The sequence below is a fragment of the Rhinatrema bivittatum genome, chromosome 16 (assembly GCF_901001135.1).
Source record: "Rhinatrema bivittatum chromosome 16, aRhiBiv1.1, whole genome shotgun sequence".
NCBI classification, from domain to species: domain Eukaryota; kingdom Metazoa; phylum Chordata; class Amphibia; order Gymnophiona; family Rhinatrematidae; genus Rhinatrema; species Rhinatrema bivittatum.
The window spans coordinates 30,618,808-30,643,047 of record NC_042630.1 but is presented as its reverse complement, the minus strand read 5'-3'; the positions used below and the strand labels follow the sequence as shown (position 1 = coordinate 30,643,047).

Below are 24,240 nucleotides of genomic sequence, written 5' to 3'. Positions count from 1 at the left end.
GTGCACTACTATCCCGGTGGAGGGAGGAGCAACACTCAAGGATGCTCAAGACAGACGTCTGGAATCTATCCTCAAACGGTCCTTTGAAGTCTCCGCTATGTCTTTACAGATCGCAGCCTGCTGTGCCGTGGTGACACGCGTCTGCTTAGCACAGACCAGGAACAACACTCCTGGGGAAGCCCTGGAACCAGCTGTATCATTCCTTGCAGATGCCAATTCGGATCTGGTACGCACAGCAACTAGAGGAGTCTCATCCGCCGTGGCAACCAGAAGACAAAACTGGCTCCGAAACTGGACAGCCGACGCATCCTCCAAAACTAGACTCACAAGGATGCCTTTCAAGGGAACACTCCTGTTCGGATGCGAACTAGAGAAACTAGCCAACAAATGGGGCGAGTCCCCACTGCTGCGACTAACGGAGGACAGGAATAAGAGAAACAAATGATCCTTCCCCCGGACCTCCAGGGGCAGAGGATCACAGCGCTTCAACCCATATAGAAGCTCATATCAAGCGGCCCGCCCTGCAGGCCAGAGCCAGTCTTTTCGGAAAAAGCACAATAAAAGGGGAGCCAGTTCGGGCCCAGGCCCCCAGCCACACCCCACAGTGAAAATCAGCCGACCCATCCAAAGGAAGAAGCCATAGGGGGCAGACTGGCCCTATTCTACCAAAGATGGGTCGAGATAACTTTGGACAAGTGGGTCCTATCCATCATTCGAGAGGGATATTACCTGGATTTCCACATCTCCCTCCGGGCAAGTTTGTGGAATCCCCCTGCCACGACCCTTCCAAGAGAATGGCAGTGGAAGTTACACTGACCAGATTACTAGCCTTAGAGGCTATAACACCGGTGCCTCCACAACAAATAAATAATGGCCATTATTCCATCTATTTTATCGTTCCCAAGAAGGAAGGAACGTTCAGACCTATCCTGGACCTCAAGGCGGTCAACCGTCACCTGAAGATTCCTCGCTTCCGCATGGAAACCCTACACTCGGTAATACGGGCGATACAACCGGGAGAGTTTCTTACCTCCCTGGATCTGTCGGAAGCCTACCTACACATTCTGATCCATCAAGAGCATCAGTGTTTTCTACGCTTCTCGATCCTGGACCGTTACTACCAGTTCCAGGCACTACCTTTTGGGTTAGCCACTGCACCCCGGACGTTCACCAAGATCATAGTGGTGGTGGCAGCAACACTGAGGAAGGAAGGAATCCGTGTGCACCCTTATCTAGATGATTAGCTGATCAGAGCGAAATCCCCAGAGGAAAGCCACCAGGCAACTAACAGAGTCAAAACTCTACTGGAGAGCCTCGGGTGGGTGGTCAACACAAACAAGAGCTGCCTGCAGCTTTCCCAATCTCTAGTATACTTGGGAGTCCGGTTCGACACCAAACAAGACAAGGACATCCTGACACCGACAAGGTGATCAAAACATGACTCATTTATGAACCCTGTTGATCGAACTTCGCCCCACAGCATGGGATTACCTACAAGTTCTCGGCCTCATGGCATCCACACTGGAAGTAGTCCCATGGGCACGAGCTCACATGAGACCCCCTACAACGCTCACTACTATCACGATGAAATCCACTGTCCCAGAACTACACCGTACGGCTTCAGCTCCCGGACAGAGTTTGGGTCCAATTATGATGGTGGCTATAAGAAGCCCATCTGAGCCAGGGAACGAGATTATCCTCCCCAACCTAGATCCTACTCACCACGGATGCCAGCCTACGAGGATGGGGAGCACACTGCCAGGAGCTAACCGCCCAAGGGCAATGGATTGAAGAAGTATGGATGGAATATCAATTGCCTGGAAGCCCGGGCAGTCAGACTAGCCTGCCTAAGGTTCGGTCACAGACTCCGAGGCAAAGCGGTCAGAGTAATGTCTGACAACGCCACAACAGTGGCCTACATCAACCGTCAGGGAGGAACCAGAAGCCAACAGGTGTCTCTGGAAATAGACCTCCTAATGTCATGGGCAGAAGTGAATCTTCAAGAGATCTCGGCCGTCCACATTGCCGGGAAAGACAATGTTGCGGCGGACTACCTCAGCAGAGAAAGTCTAGATCCAGGAGAATGGAAACTGTCAACCACAGCATTCCAATTTATAGTAAACCATTGGGGAACACCAACCATGGACCTCCTGGCAAACTGGTCCAACGCCCAGGTACCCAGTTTCTTCAGCCGCAGGCGGGAACCCCAGACCCAGGAAATCGATACCCTGTTACAGACCTGGCCATAGGAGACTTTGTTATTCGCCTTCCCGCCGTGGCCCCTATTGGGCGCGATCATCCAGAGGATAGAACACCACAGGGGACCAGTACTTCTAGTGGCCCCGGACTGGCCAAGAAGACTATGGTATGCAGACATGTGAAGACTGTAGGCAGGGAACCCCCTGCCGCTACCTCCACACAGAGACCTGCTCCAACAGGGACCGATCCTCCACGAGCATCTAGCTCGATTCTCTCTTACGGTCTGGCCATTGAGAGGATTCGCCTAAGGAGGAGAGGATACTCGGTGGCAGTAATTGATACCCTACTCCGAGCATGCAAGTTCTCCACATCCCTAACATAAGGATTTGGAGAGTATTCGAAGCCTGGTGCGAGGACCACAACATCATACCACGCTCAGTCAAAATTCCTGCGATTTTGGAATTCCTACAGAATGGCCTACAGAAGGGATTGTCCCTCAACTCCATCAAGGTACAGGTGGCCGCATTGTCATGCTACGGAACCATGAGCGAGAGCGGCAGCATAGCCTCTCACCCAGATGTCTCCCTCTTCCTGAAAGGAGTCAAGCACATCCGACCACCCCTAAAGTGGCCGGTGCCTCTTTGGAACCTCAACCTGATCCTAGATTTCCTAGCAGAACCTCCTTCAGACCTCTCCACGGCTTGTCTCTCCGACTATTAACATTGAAGACAGCCTTCCTGCTGGCAGTCTGTTCAGCCCGTCGTATATCCGAGCTACAAGCACTGTCCTGCTGAGAGCCATTCCTCAGACTCACCCCGGGAACCATCCAGTTTCACACAGTTCCGTCATTCCTCCCCAAAGTGGTGTCTCACTTCCATCTCAACCAAACCATCTAGTTACCATCGCCAGATGAGCATAAGAATTCGGAAGAGGCTCGAAGTCTACCCCATCTCAATGTCGGCAGACTCCTAGTCCAATACCTGGAAAGGTCAGAACCTGTACGAAAGACGGACCATCTATTCGTCTTTCACACGGGAAGAAGCAAGGGGAAGCGGCCTCGTGAGCAACCATAGCCCGCTGGATCAAAGAAGTCATCAAGGAGGCCTACGTAGAAGCAGGCAAACCACCGCCTTTACAAGTTAAGGCCCATTCGACTAGAGCCCAGGCAGTGTCCTGGGCGGAAACAAAGATGCTGTCACCCACCGAGATCTGCAGGGTGGCGACATGATTCTCCATCCACACCTTCTCCAGGTTTTACCGCTTGGATGTTCAGGCTCGGGAGGACACAGCATTTGCAAGGGCAGTACTAAGTGGGTCACGGGCAGCCTTCCACCCGGTTCGGGAATAGCTTTTATACATCCCATTGGTCCTGAGTCCATCTGCTACATGCTAGGAAATGGAGAAATTACTTAACTGATAATTTTGTTTTCCTTAGTGTAGACAGATGGACTCAGCATCCCTCCCACAGCTGCTGTTACTCATGGAATTCTCGGGGGACATCCCTGGGAGCGAGTGATTCACGGGTAAGCCATGCTTTCCTTCATCTAGGACACCCACCCTACCAGGTGTCGACGTTTCTCGGTTGAGGGCACTGACGGTCTCCAGCTATAGCCACTTCAACCAGTTCATATTAATCAAGTTATCCAAGTTATAAAGTTTAATCAAGTTATTCCAATTATTCAGTCATACATATATCCACAATGCCTTTCGAGGAGAATACTGAAGCGCTGCACTTCCTGCAGGGGTATGTGTACTAGAGGTGACGTCAGATTGAAATCTGATCCGTCTCCAACTGCTATCAGGAGTACAGTACCCATTGGTCCTGAGTCCATCTGTCTACACTAAGGAAACATAATTATCAGGTAAGTAATTTCTCCATTTCCAAGCTAATTTTCTTTTCTTGCTGCACTTCTGTACATAATATCACAGTTAAAATAGATTTTACCATGTGCACACTGTCGTTTTCAAATCCACAGTGAAACATGCCTTAATATGCTGACACTTTAGTCCCACCTTCATCAGAAGGAAGAATTGCATTGAGTGCACAGTGTGTTTACATTAGTACTTTGGTATCCTTATTGCTGTTTTCCTTGAGTAAAATCCAAATCTGCTTTCAGTCATGGGAAGCTCCAGCCCTTACATCAGCATCATCGAAATGAAGAATCTGCAATATTTATTTATTTTATTTTATTTATTTTAAAATATTTCTATACTGTCTTTTCAAACAAAGTTTGACCAAAACGGTTTACAACATTAAATTATAAAATACATCAAAAATAAGTAACTAAAAAATTATTTTTAACTAAAAACAGTAAAAAGTAAAATAAAATGAAACCAAAAATAACAGATAAAGTAAAATAATAGGAGGAAAAAAAATACAATATATCTTTATAGACCCTACTCTTTTAAACATAACTATACTATTTTTACAAAAACAAGTAGAAAGCCAGAAAAGATAAAGATAGGATATCCTAGGGACTATGTCTCATAGAAACCAGAACCCTAAGGAACAAGTAATAAAGCTTTCAATATGAGTAGGTGGTATATACCTTATTAGGGTTAGGTATTCAAACTAACAGGGTCTCCGAAAGCTATCTTGAATAGATAAGTTTTTACTGCCTTCTTAAACTCTTTATGGCTAGTAATTTGCCTTAAAGTGTTGGGAAGTGAGTTTCACAACAAAGGTCCTGCCACTGAAAAGGCTCTTTCTCTGGTCATGTTCAGTCTCGCCAGTCTAACTGTAGGAACATCAAGTAGATATTTATTAGCAGATCTAAGATGCCTAGTTGGTTTGTATAACCGTAGGGATGTACAGAGCCAAGTTGAGTCTGGGTCATGTATTAAAGAATGAATCAGTGAGAGAACTTTATATTTTACCCGAAATTTAATCGGAAGCCAATGTAACTTGGACAAAATGGAAGAAATGTGATGTCTTATGGGCGAACCTGTTAACAATCTGGCCGCAGAATTCTGTATCTGTTGCAACGGTTTTAAGGTGGATTCAGGGAGACCCAAGAATAGGCTATTACAATAATCTAAACCAGCAAAAATAAGTGATTGAAGGACTGCTTTCCTCCTCATTAGAAGGCATTGGAGAAATTGATAAAATTGTGCACATGGCTGATACCTGTCCTTACAAAGTAGTGGTAGAAAGCAAAGTTGCTTACCTGTAACGGGTGTTCTTCGAGGACAGCAGGATGTTCTCGCACATGGGTGACATTGGATGGAGCCCAGCATGGAACTTTGATCTCAAAGATTCTAGAACTCTCAAACATGCCCTACTGAGCATGTGAGCTGTAGTCATTACACTATCCCCTAGGCAGAGTCCCTCAGTCCATGATATTTCTAATACCTGGAGAAACCAACTCCCAGGGGTGGTGGGAAGATTTCGTGAGGACTAACATCCTGCTGTCCTAGGAGAACACCTGTTACAGGTAAGCAAGTCTGCTTTCTCCTTGGACAAGCAGGCTGCTCCTGGAAAGGCTTATGATCAACAGGCACCGAACTAGGTGCCACAGGACTCAAAAATAACTGCAGTGCTGTTGGTAACAGAGGGAGATAGCATGAGCCTAAACAATGGGCCCTAGGCAGGGAGAGTTGGGTTTTTAAGCCTGGAAGAGGTTACGAAGGACAGATTGGCCAAAGTTACTATCATGTCAACCATCCATGTCCAAACAGTGAGCAGTAGACATGTGTAGGGAACTCCACGCTGCGGCTTTACAGATTTCGGCAATGGGAACCACTTAAGTGGGCTACTGATGCCGCAATGGCTCTCACTGAGTGAGCCTTAACATGACCTCTGCGCATAGCAGAAGGAGATGCAATCTGCCAGCCAGTTGGACAGAGTTTGTTTGCCCACCACAACGCCCATTCTGTTCTTGTCAAAGGATATGACGAGTTGTGTGGACTGCCTGTGGCCTGCAGTGTGTTTGAGATAGAAGGGCAAAGCCCTCTTAGATTCCAAACTGTGTAGAGCTCGTTTGCCTTGGTGAGAATGAGGTCTCGGGGGGGGAAAAAGGTGGGCAGAATAATAGACTGATTTTAAGATGAAAATCAGCCACCACTTTAAGCAGAAACTTGGGGCGAGTTCGCAGGGCCACTCTATCATGAAAGAACCTAGTGTAAGGTGGGTACGTCACCAATGCCTGAAGCACACTAACACTGCAAGCCAAAGTGACCACCACGAGGAAGAGAACCTTCCAGGTTAGGTACCTTAGATTGCAGAAGCTCAGAGGCTCAAATGAGTGACGCATGAGCCATGCTAGTACCATGTTGAGGTCCTAGGACACAACAGGAGGACACATGGGGGGCTTCATGTGAAGCAACCCCCACATAAATCACCCTACTTTGGGCTAAACAGAGATGGGCGTACCACCAATACTTTGGTAAGTGCTGATGGCACTCAGGTGGATCCTGACCGAGTTGGTCTTCAGGCCAGCCTCAGAGGTGCCACAGGCAGTCTAGAAACTGTGGCATGGTGCAGGTGAATGGATCCAAGCCATGACTTCCACATCAGACGGAGAACCTCTTCCTCTTTAACCTGTAAGACTTTCTGATGGAAGGCTTTCTTGAAGCTACCAGTACCTGAGACACGTTGTCAGAGGTCGAGGAACTGCAGGACTAGCCTCTGAACATCCAGGCCATCAGAGCTAATGACCTGCGAATTGGATGGCGCAGTCTGCCCTGATCTTGCGTGATCAGATCAGGGGAGGTCCCCAGATGGATCGGCTTACTGACCGACGGGTCCTGCAGGATTTGGAAACCAGACCTTCCTCGGCCGATATGGGGCCACCAGGATCATGGTCTTCTTGTCCTGCTGAAGCTTCTTGAGAGTCTTCATTACCAGCGGAAGTACAGAATACACGTACAGATGATCCTTGCCCCAGAAGCAGGCAAAGATGTCTGAGGTTGGCTTCCCATCGCTCCTGTACAGGGAGCAGAAGTGGCTGGCTTTGCTGTTGCAAGGGGAGGCAAAGAGATCCACATCTGGGGATTCCCCACAGTCACTACCGAGGGGTCCAGCAACCACTCGTGTGGTCTGAATGCCCAACTCAGGCAGTCTGCCACCACATTTTCCATCCCAGCCAGGTAAATCGCTTGCAAGAGCATGCCTTGGGATAGGGCCAAGGACCATATCTGCATTGACTCCTGAAAAAGGAGGAAGGAGTCTGTGCTTCCCTATTTGTTGATGGACCACATCGCAGCCTAATTTTCCATTTGGATTAGGACCACTTTGTGGGACAAACGATCCTGAAACGCCCAGAGAGCGTAGCAGATCATTCGGAGCTCCAGGAAGTTGATCTGGCAGTAAGCTTCCTGTGCCGTCTATCGACCCTGTGTGTGGAGGCTGTTCACATGTGCCCCCCTAACCCAGGTGAGCACAGTCTGGTTCAAAGGAACTTGAAATGGAAGTCCCCGCTCCAGATTGGAGAGATTTTCCCACCAAGACAGGGAGGCCTGAAGAGGCTGTGTGATGCAGGCATGTGCACTGAGGTCCTGGGTTGCCTGCAGCCACTGAGAGCGCACAGGGTCCATTGAGCACTGCACATACACAAGCGGGCAAATGGGGTAACATGGACCGACGCAGCCATGTGACACAGAAGACGGAGCAACAGGCGAGCAGAAACCTGACTGCTGTGGCCAAACCCGCCAGTGATGCCAGGGCAAACGCTTGGTCATGGGGCAGAAACGCCTTTGCCTGAACTGTGTCTAGTCTGGCTCCAGTAAAACCCAGATGTGGAGATGGGCTGAGATGGGGTAGTTGATGACAAACCCCAGAGACTGCAGCACATGGGCAGTTAACTTCAAGGAGCGGAGCACCCCCTGCTGGGTGTTGCTTCTGATTAATCAATCGTCCAGATAAGGGAACACGTGCACTCCTTGCAGGCGCAGGTGTGCCCCCACAACCGCCAGGCACTTAGTGAAGACCCATGGAGCCGAAGCGAGGCCAAAAGGCAACACACGGTTTTGGAAATGCTCCTTGCCCACTAGAAAGCGGAGATAATTCCTGTGGCTGGGGAAGATCTCGATGTGGGCGTAGGCATCCTTTCGGTCGAGGGAACAGAGCCAGTCTCCTTTTTGCAGGAGAGGGAGCAGAGTGCCCAAAGAGACCATCTTCTTCTTTTCTCTTTGAAGAAACTTGTTCAAGGCCCTCACATCGAGAATAGGGCACAGGCCCCTTGGTTTTCTTTGGTATCAGGAAGTACCAAGCGTAGAACCCCCGGCCCTGCTGGGGGGGCCACATGGACTGTTTTGATTGCCCCGGCCATTAGTAGGGCGGAGAGCTCTGTCATAAGCACTTCTGGTGAGAGGACAGACCCCAGGGAGAGTGGCAAGAGCCCACTGGTTCGACATAATGCTGGGCCAGAGGTCCGCAAATAGACATAGCCGGCCCCCAACTGGGGGCAGAGGGTACGGCAATCTGGCATATGCTCCCTTGCCCGTAGTGAAAACCCCATAGTGGGGCTTTGCTGGGGGGCGGGTTGAAGCCTGGGGGACAGCTGTTGATGTGAGCAACCCTGAGAGCTGGCACGTGACGTGCGTACCCGAGAGGCAGGAGGGTAGTATTTTATTTGGTGGTAAAAGGACTTCCTGGAGCCCTTTCGCGAGGATTTCCTGATCAAGGACTGAGGATCTGAGGTACACACTGAGAGGTTGTTACAGGGTCTCATGGTAGTCTTTTAACTGGGCCACCGCGTCCCTAACTTAATCTCTGAAGAGATTCTCCCCTGTGCAGAGTAAGTCCGCCAGCTACTCCTGGACCTCTGGTCGAAGGTCCAAGGCACGAAGCCAGGCCATTCTGTGGACACCGCCTGCTGCAGTCACCCTCGCCGCTGTTTCAGAAACATTGTAGGTGGACCACACCTTGTTTGACCGCCTCCAGGCCTTGCTGCACTACTGCCATAAAAGCATCCTGCTGCTGCTGGGACAAGCTCTCTGACAATCCCTGGGCCTGTTTTGGTCATATACAGTTGGTAGGTTGCAATAAAGGTGATGAGCATAGCACCCTGAAAAACCTTTCTACCTAGGGCATCTAAGGCCCTGTGTTCCCGACCTGGCAGGGCAGAGGTGTGGGCGCGAGAGCGTTTGGCCTTCTTGAGGGTAGACTTCACCACCACAGACTGGTGCGGGAAGTGGTGCCTCTCAAAGCCCAAGACTTGTTGCACCAGGTAAATGGCATCCTCCTTCCAATTGACTGGAGGAATGGACAAAAGGTGCTTCCAGATCCTAAGGATAAGTTCCTTTAAGATCTCATGGACTGGGTCAGCCACTATATCCTTTGGGCAACCAAATGGCAGATGAAATTTAATGTGGATAAGTGCAAGCTGATGCATATAGGGAAAAATAACCCATGCTATAATTACACAATGTTGGGTTCCATATTAGGTGCTACAACCCAAGAAAGAGATCTAGGTGTCATAGTGGATAACACATTGAAATCGTCGGTACAGTGTGCTGCGGCAGTCAAAAAAGGAAACAGAATGTTGGGAATTATTAGAAAGGGAATGGTGAATAAAACGGAAAATGTCATAATGCCTCTGTATCGCTCCATGGTGAGACCGCACCTTGAATACTGTGTACAATTCTGGTCACCGCATCTCAAAAAATATATAATTGCGATGGAGAAGGTACAGAGAAGGGCTACCAAAATGATAAGGGGAATGGAACAACTCCCCTATGAGGAAAGACTAAAGAGGTTAGGACTTTTCAGCTTGGAGAAGAGATGACTGAGGGGGGATATAATAGAGGTGTTTTAAAATCATGAGAGGTCTAGAACGGGGTAGATGTGAATCGGCTATTTACTCTTTTGGATAGTAGAAAGACTAGGGGGCACTCCATGAAGTTAGCATGGGGCACATTTAAAACTAATCGGAAAAAGTTCTTTTTTACTTAACGCACAATTAAACTCTGGAATTTGTTGCCAGAGGATGTGGTTAGTGCAGTTAGTATAGCTGTGTTTAAAAAAGGGTTGGATAAGTTCTTGGAGGAGAAGTCCATTACCTGCTATTAAGTTCACTTAGAGAATAGCCACTGCCATTAGCAATGGTAACATGGAATAGACTTAGTTTTTGGGTACTTTCCAGGTTCTTATGGCCTGGATTGGCCACTGTTGGAAACAGGATGCTGGGCTTGATGGACCCTTGGTCTGACCCAGTATGGCATTTTCTTATGTTCTTATGTTCTTAACAAACTGGAGGACCCTCCAGCATTATGTGCCGAGCGTCCTCTTCAGTGAGGAGCTGGAACAGGATGGCCTTGGCCATAGCCCGGATGAAGCCCGCAAAGGAAAGATTCTCCAGGGGAGACTGATGCCTCTCATCTGGCGGAGATGTCTCGGAAGGAAGGTTGTCTGAGTTTTCCGAGGAAGACTCAGATATGTCATCTTCCCAGGGATCATACGGGGGCTCCTCCTTGCTACTTGGGGGACAATGTGGAGGGTCCTGCCCAAGCTTTTCTGTTGGCTGCACAGATACTTCCTCCTTGGAGGACCCGATAATGGCAGTTACTCCGCGAGGGGGGCATCGGTGGCTGCTGGGGAACCAAGGTCCTCCGGGCACCGGTTGTGTCGGAAGTACATGTAGAAGAAGGTCTAGATGCTCTAGCAGGGGCACCAAGAGAGAAGGTGAAGGCTCTGGCACCAGCATGGGGACTGGTGCCGACAGCGGCTTGATGCCCCTCAAGGCTCTGAGCACCGCCTGCTGAACCCCTTCTACTGAAAGTCCGCTGTAGTTAGACAGGAGGAGGAGGAGGCATCACCAGAGATGCCTCAGAGCCCCATGGAGGCTCTGGGCCCAGCACCGCATCCGGTGGGGAATGCCTTGGTCTCCCGGGTCTGATAGAGGACAGTGTCTCTTCCCCATGGGGTTGCTTTGGCGGCACAGCAGCTGCCGATGCCGCACCGATCCCGGAGCCTTGCGCTGACGGCGACCGGTGATGATGCTTGCGGGTCTTACCTTGGTGCTCGGCCAGTCTTTCCCCAGAGCCAAGGAAGGCGAAGATCCTGACGTCCTTGAGTGTGACGACACTGGAGACTGCCTATCACAGGCTCCTCTCTCATGAGAAGGACCTGCCGGAGGGGTAGAGAGTGACGGCATATCTAACGGCTCCCCTCGGCCTCTAGGTGTCGATGCCCCCTATGCCAGAGTAGATGGATCAGACTTTCTTGCAAAAAGCTTTTCCATCTTATCCAGCCGGGCATTACGGCCTTTGGGGGTCATCTGGTCACATAGATGGCACCTTCAGACGTTGTGCGACGCCCCCAGGCAGAGGATACAGACATCATGTTGATCAGTAATTGACATGGTCTGTGGGCACTGGGGGCATCGGCGAAAATCAGGTGCTATGAAAAATAGCCAGCAAGCGGTCGATGGCCGTCTGTCACCAAGAGGTGACTCGCTAGGAATCAACCTCACAAAGGGAAAATGTAAATACTTACCGCACGCTGGATGGCATCAACTGAAGAAGAGGGACCCAGTCCTGAAAACGTTAAACAACCGGTTAAATACTTTGAAAAGGATGAGCTAAGAGCAGAGCTCCACTACCGTGAGGCAGCTACTTCACAGAAAAAAAGAGACTGAAGAGGGACCCCGCGTGGATGCGCGGATAGTGGCATGCTGGGTATGCTCAGTGTGCCAGTCAAAGTTCTAGAAACTTTGACAAAAGTTTTCCATGCCAGGCTCCATCTGATGATGTCACCCATCTGTGAGGACTACCATCCTGCTTGTCCTGGGAGAATGAGGATCTCTGCCTAGGGGACAGGGTGATTACAGCTGCAATGCTCAGTAGGGTATGTTTCAGAGTTCTAGAATCTTTGAGATCAAAGTTCCATGCCAGGCTCCATCCGATGATGTCACCCATGTTAGGACTACCATCCTGCTTGTCCTCGTAGAAAATATGCATTGGAAACGCTGCTGCTGGATTTGTTTACAGATAAACACCCCCCCCCCCCCAACCACTGAGTAAGGCAGTTTTTGTATTAATCCTTCCAAAGTTGAGATCTTTCCACTTTGTGGCATATAAGGTGTATTAGTTTGTTTGAGCCATAGTAAATGGCGTGCCGCTGTTCTTGTTTTTCAGCCACAGTCTCTCATGGACGAGTTGGTCTCGTATAAACGTACAGAAGACCAAATAGAACTGAAAGAAAAGCAACTTTCCACCATGAGGGTGGATGTATGTAGCACCGAAACACTGAAACGTTTAAAAGGTAATAGCAACCATGTGATCCACTGCTTGGCAGTTAAGAGGAGCAAAAAGGAGGTGCAGAAAAAGATGACATTAATTTAGTTCAGAAAATAGAAGCCATATCTGAATTTGTTAATGCCTTGTTTTGCCTTCTAATCTAGCAGAGATGATATTCCAAGGAAGGATATAAGACTGGGTGTTCTCCATAGATCCACGAGAAATCCAGTATATATAGTAACAGTAGCGCAACCATCAGACGTTTACTCAGTCCACTATGTAATGTCACTTTTCTTTTAAAATGTATCGGTTTCAGAATCCATTCACTTCCCATCTAATTTCATTTACATGTTAAAATCTTTTGACGGGGGCTAGCCGGTGCTTGCATGCATGGGGAGCTGGTTTTGATCCTGGCCCAGGTCGTCTGCTGTAGAGTATTAAACCACTTCGTGACTGGTTTGGATTAAAGCAGTTTATCAAGTCCAATAATAATGGGAATGCTGTGGAGGTAGCATTCATGGCCCTGGGGAGGGGATATAACATAGGAGAAATATCCCCAGATAGCTGTGAATGATGACATCACTGGTAGTTACCATGGTGCAGCTCCAGCAAAAAGCCAGTATTTTCTGTCTTCACTAGATGGCAGGACATACTTGTCTGGTGCAACAGGAACTTAACTCCCAGGCTTTGGCCTTTGCCTAGCCTGGAGGAGAAATTTTGGGCAGTTCTTGTTTGTCAGCCTTTTCTACTTTGACAGCAAACTATGAGCCAAGCTTCTAGTATTTTACTGTTGTGTGTAAGACTCCCAGCCCCAGATAGGATTTAGTAGAGCTTAGAGGGTGAAAGCTTATTTTTGGCTCAGGAAGCGCTTCGGTTTTGAAGTGGACTCCCGCTCTGAGCACTCAGACACTCATATACTTGCTCCCTCTGGCTTACTAAAAGTTTTCAAAAGAAAGATGAAGAGATGAGCCATTTCTGCTGAAGCATGCAATTAAAGGAAAGTAAGTCTCCAGTGGATTGGGTTGAAGGAGGGTATATTTGAGTTCCCTGTACGTACCCGGATCAGTCCAGACTCCTGGGTTTTGCCTCCCCTCCAGCAGATGGAGAAAGAGAAGTTTTAATAGACTCTGCCCTAATCCCTGAGGTGCCACCTACAGTCCATCATTATTTATCTGTCTCCAGCAGATGGTGGAGGTGCAAAACCTACAGTCTTAATTAGTCAGTGAGGTGTTCTTAAAAAAAAAAAAAAAAAATAAAAAATAAAAAAAATAGAGAATAGCCAGTTCCCTGTACGTACCTGGATCAGTCCAGACTGCTGGGTTTCCCACCCCCCAGCAGATAGAGATAGATGTTTTAAAAACAAAGCTTCGCCTATATAGGAGAGTGCCACCTACAGTCTGCCAGTATTTCTCTGTCTCTAGCAGATGGTGGAGGTGCAAAACCTACAGTCTGGTCAGAGTCTTTATTTTGGTTTGATTAACTTTAGTTTAGGTAGTTTTCTATGTACGTCTTGATTTTAAATTTCTTTAAAAAAAAAAAAAGGATTTGTTTCTTGGTCCGCCTCCCAGAGGGTTGTTAGGCTCTGAGAGGGCCGTCCCCTGCTGGTCTGAGTCAGCTGCCGATGGGGGTTTGAGGACCCTAACTATTAATTCAGGCAGCGTGGGTGCGATACCAGGGAGCCCAGCTCACTCCATCCCAAGGATCAGCACCCTGGACCACGGTAGGCTGTCTTTATTTAAAAAAAAACAAAAAAAAAAACAGTTTTGAGGTGTGTTTTTTTCTTGCTTTCATTTTCATCGGGCAGATCTCCCTTCCTTCCTCTCATCGCGGGGGGGGATTTTTGCCACGTTTTGGGGCGGGGGGGGGGGTTGTGTTTGTTTTCACTTCTCTCTGTCTTCCCCAATGCCGCGGACGGCCGCGTGTCGCGAGTGTGGCTCGGCCCGCGTGCGGCTCTCCCACCAAAATTTGTGTTCAGTGTTTACCGGGGGAGAGGGTTCCTCCGGTGCAGGAACAGCTAAAAATACTGCCAAAAGCAGGCCCCCGCGGGTTCCTTCACCTGCAGCAGGGGAGTCTGTTTATCTCAGGATCCTTCCCTTTGAGTGCTGGCACAGAAGCCATTTTACAGTCGTTCCGTGCTGCTGCTTCTGTGCCTGCTATGGGGGAGGGGTCTTTTCCTCCTCAATTGTCTCCTCAGCCGCGGCCCCCAGAAAATAGGGATTTGCAGCAGCCTGCTTCTCCAGCTCCGGAGGGCAGTCCTGAGGGGACTTCTGATACCTCCTCGGAGTCTTCTTTTATTGTTTTCTTGCATAAAGCCAAGGCTAGGAAGGCAGGCAAGCTGATGGCGGGGGGGGGGAAATCAGATTCCCATAAGCCACAGGCGGCTAAACGTGCCACAGTAAATAAGGGGACGGAGCCTATTCAGCCTAAGCGTCCTCTCCGCACTGGGGCTCCGCAGAGGAATACCAACTCCTCGGATCTGGATTCAGATCCTGAGGATCTGAATTGTCAACCCCAGATCCCGCAGGGTGCAGATGACACGGAGCTAGATCCACCACTGGCGGACAGGGGCTCTCAGGCGGCTAAGGGCGATGATCCTAAGGTAGTTCGCCTTTTTCGTAGAGAAGAGTTGGCACCTCTTATTCCTGCTATCCTCTCTGAGCTAGGCATTGACAGCCCTCCCGAGGAATCCAAGCTCGGGAAGATGGACCCTATCTTGTTGGGCCTGAGAGGTCCTGCTACTGCTTTTCCCTTTCATTTTTCAGCATCGGACTTGTTGTTTAGGGAATGGGTTACCCCAGAGCTCGGTTTAAAGGTTAGTAAAGCCATGGATAAGCTCTATCCTCTGCCAGAGGACGCCTTGGCGTTACTGCAAGTGCCTAAAGTGGACTCTGCAGTGTCAGCTGTCACTAAGAAAACCACGATTCCTGTCACAGGAACAACGGTGCTCAAGGATCTGCAGGATAGGAAATTAGAGGTGCAGCTCAAACGGATTTTCGAGGTCTCAGCCATGGGAGTTCAAGCGGCTATTTGTAGTAATTTTACTATGTGAGCCGGGCTTTGCTGGGTGCAGCAATTACAAGCCAATGTAGATTTCTTGGCCGAGGAAGCGGCTCAGGTGAACCGTTTGGAATCCTCGGTGGCTTATTGTGCCGATGCCTTTCATGACCTCAGGATGTCCGCCAGGTCCATGGTGTTGGCAGTCGCGGCTCATCTGCTTTTGTAGTTGCGCAACTGGTCGGCGGATGTGTCTTCTAAGGCCCAACTGGGGTCCTTGCCTTTTAAGGGGTAAGTTTACTTTTTGGTAAAATCTTCGATGACATTCAGTCGCTGGGAGAGAATAAGGTGCATCGCCTGCCGGAAGACAGACCTCACTCACGCAGTTCCTTCTCTTCTCGAGCCAGATTTAGAGGTAATCAGAGGGTATCGCCCTTCTAAACCTCCCCACTTTGTCTTTTTGTTCGGCTCCGGCGAAGCAACAGTCCTATACCCAGTCCTTTCGGGGCCGAAGATTTGGCAGACCTGGGGTGGCTCTCCTTCCTCAGGAGCAAAATCCCTCCCAATGAAAGACCCGCTGGTCCACTCCCTCAAACTCTAGTAGTAGGGGGCAGGCTGACCCTATTCTTCGAGGAGTGGACCAAGATAACCACGGATCAGTGGGTCGTGTCCGGGATAAAACAAGGCTATGCTTTAGATTTTGCACAACGGCCCCGAGATCAGTTTCCTCATCTCTCCCTGCAGGTATGCCCGCCAAAAGAGCAGCAGTTCGGGACACATTACAGCGGCTACTGCAGTAAGGGTCATAATTCCTATTCCCCCAGAAGAGCAAGGAACGGGTCGTACTCAATATACTTCATAGTACCGAAGAAGGCAGGATCATTCCGTCCCATCCTAGACCTCAAGGAGGTCAACAAGTGTCTAAAGATTCCTCGCTTCTGCATGGAAACTCTCCGGTTGGTCATTACCTCGGTGAGGCAGGGAGAGTTCCTAGCTTCACTAGATCTCACGGAGGCTTACTTCCACATAGGGATTCGTCAGGATCACCCAGAGATTTCTGCGGTTCTGCATCCTGGACAGCATTTTCAGTTTCGAGCTCTTCCTTTCGGCCTGGCGACTGCGCCACAGACTTTCACCAAAGTTATTGGTGGTGGTAGCAGCTCACCTCTGGAGGAAAGGTCTCCTGGTGCATCCCTACTTGGATGACTGACTGATTTGCGCAAAGTCAGAAGCTTTAGCCACGGATGCCATTCACAGAGTTCTGCAGTTTCTTCGGTTGCTGGGCTGGGTGATCAATCTATCCAAGAGCAAACTCGTCCCATCTCAGTCCTTGGAGTATTTGGTAGCTCTCTTCGATACCTAGAGGGGCCGGGTGTTTCCTCACCATGGATCGCATCCTCAAATTACAAGCACAAGTGCAGAGTCTGCTACTCCAGCTTTCTCCCAGGGTTCGAGAATATATGCAGGTTTTTGGGTCCATGGCGTTGACCTTAGAGCTGGTGCCATGGGCGTTTGCTCATATGCGGCCCTTGCAGTATGCGTTACTGTCCCGTTGGAACCCAGTATCCAAACAGGTTTTTCTTCTATTGCTGCTTACACAAGTGGTGAGAAACAGCTTAGCGTGGTGGCTAGAGATGGACAATCTCTCCAAGGGAGTTCCCCTGGAGATTCCCGAATGGACAGTGGTCACCATGGATGCCAGTCTCTCCAGCTGGGGAGCGGTGTGCCAAAGGAAGTCTGTACAGGGTCTCTGGTCCCCTGAGGAGTCACTGTGGTCGATCAATCGGTTTGGAGACCCGGGCTGTATGGTTAGCGTTACAAGCCTTTGCCCCTCTCCTACAGGGGAGAGGCAGTGCGGGTGTTATCGGACAATGCGACCACAGTGGCGTACATCAACTGGCAAGGAGGGACTCTGAGTCATCCTGTGACGAGGAAGCGGCTCAGTTGTTCAGCTGGGCAGAACATCACCTGCTCTGCATCGCGGCCTCTCATATTGCCGGAGTGGACAACATACAAGCGGATTTCCTCAGTCAACACCACCTCGATCCCAGCGAATGGGAATTGTCAGAGGACGAGTTTCACCACATATGCCTTGCGTGGGGAACGCCCAGCATGGATCTCATGGCGATGTTTCGGAACGCCAAAGCCCCACAGTTCTTCTCACGCCATCGAGAGCCGGGAGCGGAAGGGGTAAATGCCAGGCTCTACCCTGGCCCATAGACGTTCTTCTGTACGTTGTTTCCACCCTGGCCATTAATCGGCAGAGTGCTCCGTCGGATAGAGAGGCACGCAGCGCCGGTGATTTTGGTGGCACCGGAATGACACAGACGTCCTTGGTTTGCAGACCTCCTCAACCTCGCATCGGCGGGTCCCATTCGGTTTCCAGGAATTCCGGATTTGCTTCAACAAGGACCCGTCTGTTTGGAAGAAGCCGATCGCTTTTGTCTTGCAGCATGGCTTTTGAGCGGCACCACTTAAGTGACAAGGGTTCTACTCCTGTGGTAGTGGCTACTCTTCTCCGTTTACGCAAAACTTCTACTAATCTAGCTTACGTTCGGGTTTGGAAGGTTTTTGAGGCCTGGTGTCTTGATCATGACGTTTCACCAATCCGGGCTTCTGTATCTGATATTTTGTGTTTCCTGCAAAAAGGCTGTCCATGGGATTATCGAGTAGCTCCTTAAGGGTACAGGTAGCAGCCCTTGGTTGTTTGCACGGCAAAGTGCAGGGTGGGGCCTTGGAGGCCCATCCTGACGTGGCGCGGTTGCTTCGAGCAGCTTAAGCATTATGTCCGCCGCTTCGCCAGCCTTGTCAGTCTTGGAGTCTGAATTTGGTACTTACGGCTCTATGTGAGGTGCCTTTTGAGCCTCTAAGGAGGTCAACTCTGAAGGATCTTACATTGAAGGTGATTTTTCTAGTTGCTATCACTTCAGCTCGGCGGGTGTCAGAGCCCCAAGTCTTTCTTGCAGGGAACCTTTCTTGCGGTTCTCCGATTCTGGTGTTTCCATCCGTACGATTCCTTCTTTTCTCCCGAAGGTGGTATCTTCCTTTCATGTCAATCAGTCAGTGGAGCTTCCAGCCTTTGGGGATCTAGACCGTTCGGACCCTCTGTCCCGTGATTTGAGGAAGCTGGATGTTCGGAGAGCCTCTATATCGCTCCATGGTGAGACCACACCTTGAATACTGTGTACAATTCTGGTTGCCGCATCTCAAAAAAGATATAGTTGCGATGGAGAAGGTACAGAGAAGGGCAACCAAAAACGATAAAGGGGATGGAACAGCTTCCCTAAGAGGAAAGGCTGAAAAGGTTAGGGCTGTTCAGCTTGGAGAAGAGACGGCTGAGGGGGGATATGATAGAGATCTTTAAGATCATGAGAGGTCTTGAACGAGCAGATGTGACTCGGTTATTTCACTTTCGAATAATAGAAGGACTAGGGGGCATTCCATGAAGTTAGCAAGTAGCACATTTAAGACTAATCGGAGAAAATTCTTTTTTCATTCAACGCACAATAAAGCTTCTGGAAATTTGTTGCCAGAGGATGTGGTTAGTGCAGTTAGTGTAGCTGAGTTCAAAAAAGGTTTGGATAAGTTCTTGGAGGAGAAGTCCATTAATGGCTATTAATCAATTTTACCAGTAGCATGGGATCTTCTTAGTGTTTGGGTAATTGCCAGGTTTTTGTGGCCTGGTTTTGGCCTCTGTTGGAAACAGGATGCTGGGCTTGATGGGACCCTTGGTCTGACCCAGCATGGCAATTTCTTATGTTCTTATGTTCTACGCTACTTGGAGGTCACCAATGATTTTCGCATGTCGGACGATCTCTTTGTCCTCTGGAATGGTCCCCGGTGGGGTCATATGGCTTCAAAAACTACTATTGCTCGGTGGATGAAAGAAGCTATCAGCTCCGCTTACTTGCTAAAGAGCAGAGTTCTTCCAGTATGCCTCCGGGCTCATTCTACTCAGTTGCAAGCAGCGTCTTGGGTGGAGTCTCACTTCGTGTCTCCACAGGAGATCTGTCGGGCGGCCACATGGAAGACGCATACTTTCACGCGACATTACTGGTTGGATGTGCAGGCTACTAATTCGGACGGATTTGGGGAAGGTGTGCTTCGAGCAGGCCTCTCCAGATCCCACCCCGGATAGGTATAGCTCTGGTACATCCCAGCAGTCTGGACTGATCCGGGAACGTACAGGGAAAGGAAAATTAGTTTACCTGATAATTTTCGTTCCTGTAGTACCACGGACCAGTGCAGAGACCCACCCTGTCAAAGTGGTTCAAGTGGGAGGAAGAGTCCGCTCGCTTTCCCATTCTTTTTCTGCAGATTTTTGAATTTTTTGACCTGCGTGGTTCTATCGGTTCCGATCATACTGGGGGTTAAGTGACTCTGTAGCTTCAAAAATCACAATAGCCCGCTGGCTGAAGGAGGCTATAAGTTCAGCCTATTTGTTGCATGGTAGACCCTTACCGGTTGGTCTTCGCGCCCATTCCACTCGTTTGCAGGCAGCCTCTTGGGCGGAATGCCAACAAGTCTCATCTAGTCAATCTCGCAGTGGACTGTCCTCTGCAGTTAGTCATCTTCCCAATCTTCTACGTCAGGGCCTTATATTTTTCGAGCAGGTGGATCGCTTTTGTCTAGCGGCCTGGCTTTTGAAAGGCAGCAATTGAGAGAGAGGGATTATCAGGAGGACGTGATTACTACTCTTCTCCAAGTGCGAAGGCTTACTACCTCGCTGACTTGTGTTAGGGTTTGGAAGGTGTTCGAATCCTGGTGTAAGGATCAGGGCGGTTTTCCCCGTCAGGCTTCCATTGCACAGGTGCTGGCATTCTTGCAAAAGGGCTTAGCCAAAGGGTTGTCTTTCAATTCCCTGAGAGTCCTAGGTGGTGGCTTTGGGGTGTCTTCAGGGTAAGGTGCATGTACGTCTCTGGCGTCGCATCCAGATGTCATCCGCTTCCTTCGGGAGGCGAAGCATTTGCATCCCCCAGTCCGCCCCGTTTGTCTGTCATGGGACCTTAATCTGGTGCTCGGGGTCTTGTGTGAAGCCCCCTTTGAACCTCTGAAGTGAGCTACCTTAAAAGATCTCATGTTAAAGACTGTATTTCTGGTGGCTATTTGTTCAGCTCGCAGGGTATCTGAGCTTCAGGCCCTTTCTTGCAGGGAGCCTTTTCTGCGTATCTCTGATTCTGGGGTCTCTTAGGACGGTTCCGTCTTTTTTTTACTGAAGGTGGTCTCCTCTTTCCACATGAACCAGTCTGTGGAGCTTCCAGCGTTTTCGCACTTAGAATCGGAGGCGCCACACACTAGGGAGTTGAAGCGTTTGGACGTCCGAGTTTTCCTGTGTTATCTGGAGGTCACAAATTCTTTCCGGGTTTCTGATCATTTGTTTGTCTTGTGGAATGGCGCAAAGAAGGGCCAATATGCATCCAAGGCAACTATTGCTCGATGGTTGAAAGAGACTGTTTCGTCTGCTTACATTTGCCGCGGCCGGCCTATCCTTGAGGGGTTGAAAGCAACTTGGAAGACGTTGCATACCTTTTGCTCATTGTTATCGGTTGGACATCCAGGCTCCGGATGTCAACAACTTTGGCAGCGGAGTCATTCGAGCGGGACTCTCAGGGTTCCACCCTGTGTAGGGAAGCTTTGGTACATCCCAGCAGTCTGAATTGATCTGGGTAAGTACAGGGAAAGGAAAATTGGTTCTTATCTGCTAATTTTCATTCCTGTAGTACCATGAATCAGTCCAGACACCCTCCCTTAATGAGGGTTTATTGCTTGAGAGTCCGCTCTGGTACTTTGTTTTGTAGCCAAAGGTATCAGAAGACAACATGTTACTCTTTTCTATATTCACGTTGCCCAAGGTTGGGCTTATTTCCATAATTACCTGGTTTGTCTTGTTGATCTGCCGAGTTAGTCTGCAATGTTACTAGTTTTCTGCTTTGAGATGCAGGTGGAGACACCGGTCTAATAGGGGTGCAGGTGGCACACCGGTCTAATAGGGGGTGCTCTACAAGTTTTTCCTTGTCTCCATCTGCTGGAAAGGAGGCAAAACCCAGCAGTCTGGACTGATCCGTAGTACTACAGGAACAAAAATTAGCAGGTAAGAACCAATTTTCCTATTCAACTCTGGAATTTGTTGTCAAGGGATGTGGTTAGTGCAGTTAGTGTGGCTGGGTTTAAAAAAGGTTTGAATAAGTTCTTGGAGGAGAAGTCCATTACCTGCTATTAATCAACGGGCCGATACAGTAACGGGCGGTAAAAAGAGGTGCGTTAGTGCCCAGCGCACCCGCGTTTGCCGCACGCACAGTTCGGATCACCTACCGCTCGATACTGTATTTAAATGGCATGCAAATGTAACCCGCGTCCAACGCGCGTTCATGAAGCGCAATCCATTTTACTGTATAGGCGCTATACAGCGCCTAAACAGTATCCTGGGTGTGCTGGTACCTGTCATTTCAAATGTCATTTGAAATGACAGGAACCAGGAAGTGGATCCCAACTTTAATCAAAAGAAAACATAAGGCGAGCAAGACGCAGGGCAAAAAAGCGACTCGACATGCTATTAAAATATTGTAAATAAAGTGTAACAAAGTTAACTTTTTCTTACAGTCCTCTCTGCCCTCCTCCGGAGGCGCGCACCGCGGCTCCCCTGCCTCCCGTGGGCAGCCGACGGCGAAAGCGGCTTCCAGCGGCCACCGCTGGATGCCGCGAAGATGGATGAACGCATGCCCGTAGTGCACGGATGCTCGTCAGCGAAAGCATATGAACGGGCATGCGTGATGTCACGGCGTACGTTCATACGCTTTCGCTGGCTTGAGCACCCAAATTGACGGGCGTCCACATCAGCGAAAGTGTATGAATGTACGCAGTGACGTCACGCACGCCCGTTCATGCGCCTTTGCTGACGAGCGCCCGTGCACTACGGGCGTGCGTTCATCCATCTTCGCCGGCGGGGGCCGCTGGAAGCCACTTTCACCGCCGGCTGCCCCCGGGAGGCAGGGGAGCCGCGGTGCGCGCCTCCGGAGGAGGGCAGAGAGGACTATAAGAAAAAGTAAGTTAACTTTTGTTACACTTTATTTACAATATTTTAATAGCATGTCGAGTCGCTTTTTGCCCTGCGCCTTGCTTCACGAGGAGGGGAGAGAGGACTGGGGCTGCCCCGGAGACCGGCGGCCAGGGCAGGTGAGCGAGGGCTGGGGGAAAGTTTGCCGCCTACCCTTACCCCTGCCTCTAATATAGGGGTTAAGGGTAGGCTGTAATTTAGCAGGTTAAAGACGCGGCTAAACTGCAGGTTAAAAAGGCGATAGTCGGGGCGCACGTTACTGAATGGGAGGGAATAGCTAATCTGATCGTTTACATATCATATAAATGCCGCGGGCGGAAAGGGTTACCCGTTGATTTAAAGAAGCGGTAAGGATGGGTTAAAAGGGATAGTGAATCGCAGGTTGGACTTACGCGGCCAAATTGTGAGTAAACAGCAGGTTAGAAACAGGGTAACTGCGGCCGCGCTTTACTGTATCGGCCCGCAAGTTGGCTTAGAAAATAACCACTTCTATTACTAGGATTGGGATATACTTAGTGTTTGGGTACTTGCCAGGTATTTGTAGCCTGGATTGGCCACTGTTGGAAACAGGATGCTGGACTTGATGGACCCTTGGTGTGACCCAGTATGGCAATTTATGTTCTTATGTCAGAACTTTGGAGCCAGGTGTGGCAGCAGTTGAGTCCACTGCTAAATTTTGTTTTTATTTTATTCTCAGATTTGGCCATTTTGGCAGGAGCGACTGCTATTTTATATGTATCTTGCCAGTTATTCCCTTTCATTTTTCCTCCTGAGCTGAGATCTTGCATCCTTTGGGGAGGGGCCATGGTGTTCTTCCATGTGTGTGTGGGGGGGGGGGGGAACCTGTTTTGATGCCCCTTTTTAGAAGATTTCTCCTCAAATGTTGTTTTTCTTTGGCATTTTACAGCTGACCTCCTTTGTTTGCAGTGCCTCATGAAGGGAGGTTCGCAGCTGCCATGGGTCAGGACTATGCCCTGGTCATTTCAGCCTCTGGATGTGAGGTGGCAATAATAGCCTAAATATCCATGTGGTGTTTGGAGCAGGGGACCTGAAGGATAACATGAATGTAATCAGTCTTTAGAGGCAGGATAAGGTGGTATTAGAGACTGAGAATGACTATCTTCTGCCTATTTATTAAAAAAAAAAAAATCTCATTTCATGTGGTTATGTCCCATAGGACTTCAGTTTTTCAGGTTGTGGAGGTTTTGGTATGGGACTTTATTCTGCAAGGAAGCTGTACTCTTTTGCCATCGGATGCCACACAATACCTTTTTTCAGATGTAGAGGATGCCTTATGGTTTTGGTGGATGCCTGCAAAACAGTTATTCCAGTAATAGGTGGCATGGCTTTCAAAGATAACCAGGATAGAAAGATTTAAGGGTCTTTGGAAACATGCCTTTTCATCCATTTATTTATTTAACAGTTTTTATATACCAACGTTCATCAAGGATATCACGACTGTGTACATTGAACAGAAGTATTACACGCGAGGCGTTTGACAATAAAACATGATAAGGGTATATAAGTTTAAACTTGAGTGAACAGCTTAATATATGGGAACTAAAAAGGAGTATAAGTGATAAATAAGATATATAACAGATAACCAGGGCTAAATAATATATACATGATAATGAACACAATCCATGTCTTTATCGGTGCAGATCACTATCTGTGCTGTCTGTCCAGCTCAAACACTTAATGCTGGATACAGCAGCTCCCTGAAAGGCATGAGGTGGCTTGGCAGGATCTTTTTCTGATTTCTCCCGCCGGCTCTCAGGCCAAGCAAGAGATAGTCGGGCAAACCCGGAGTCGCT

General features: G+C 49.2%; 1 protein-coding gene across 3 annotated transcripts in view; it reads left to right on the top strand.

Moving 5' to 3' along the window:
* RPRD2 (regulation of nuclear pre-mRNA domain containing 2) overlaps window positions 1-24,240 on the top strand; it is a 146,092-nt gene that overhangs the window by 92,927 nt on the left and 28,925 nt on the right. For all 3 annotated transcript variants that reach the window (XM_029580678.1, XM_029580679.1, XM_029580677.1), the window contains one exon: window positions 12,277-12,403. In XM_029580678.1, coding sequence (XP_029436538.1) covers window positions 12,277-12,403 — 127 coding nt within the window. The remainder of the gene's footprint in view (window positions 1-12,276; window positions 12,404-24,240) is intronic.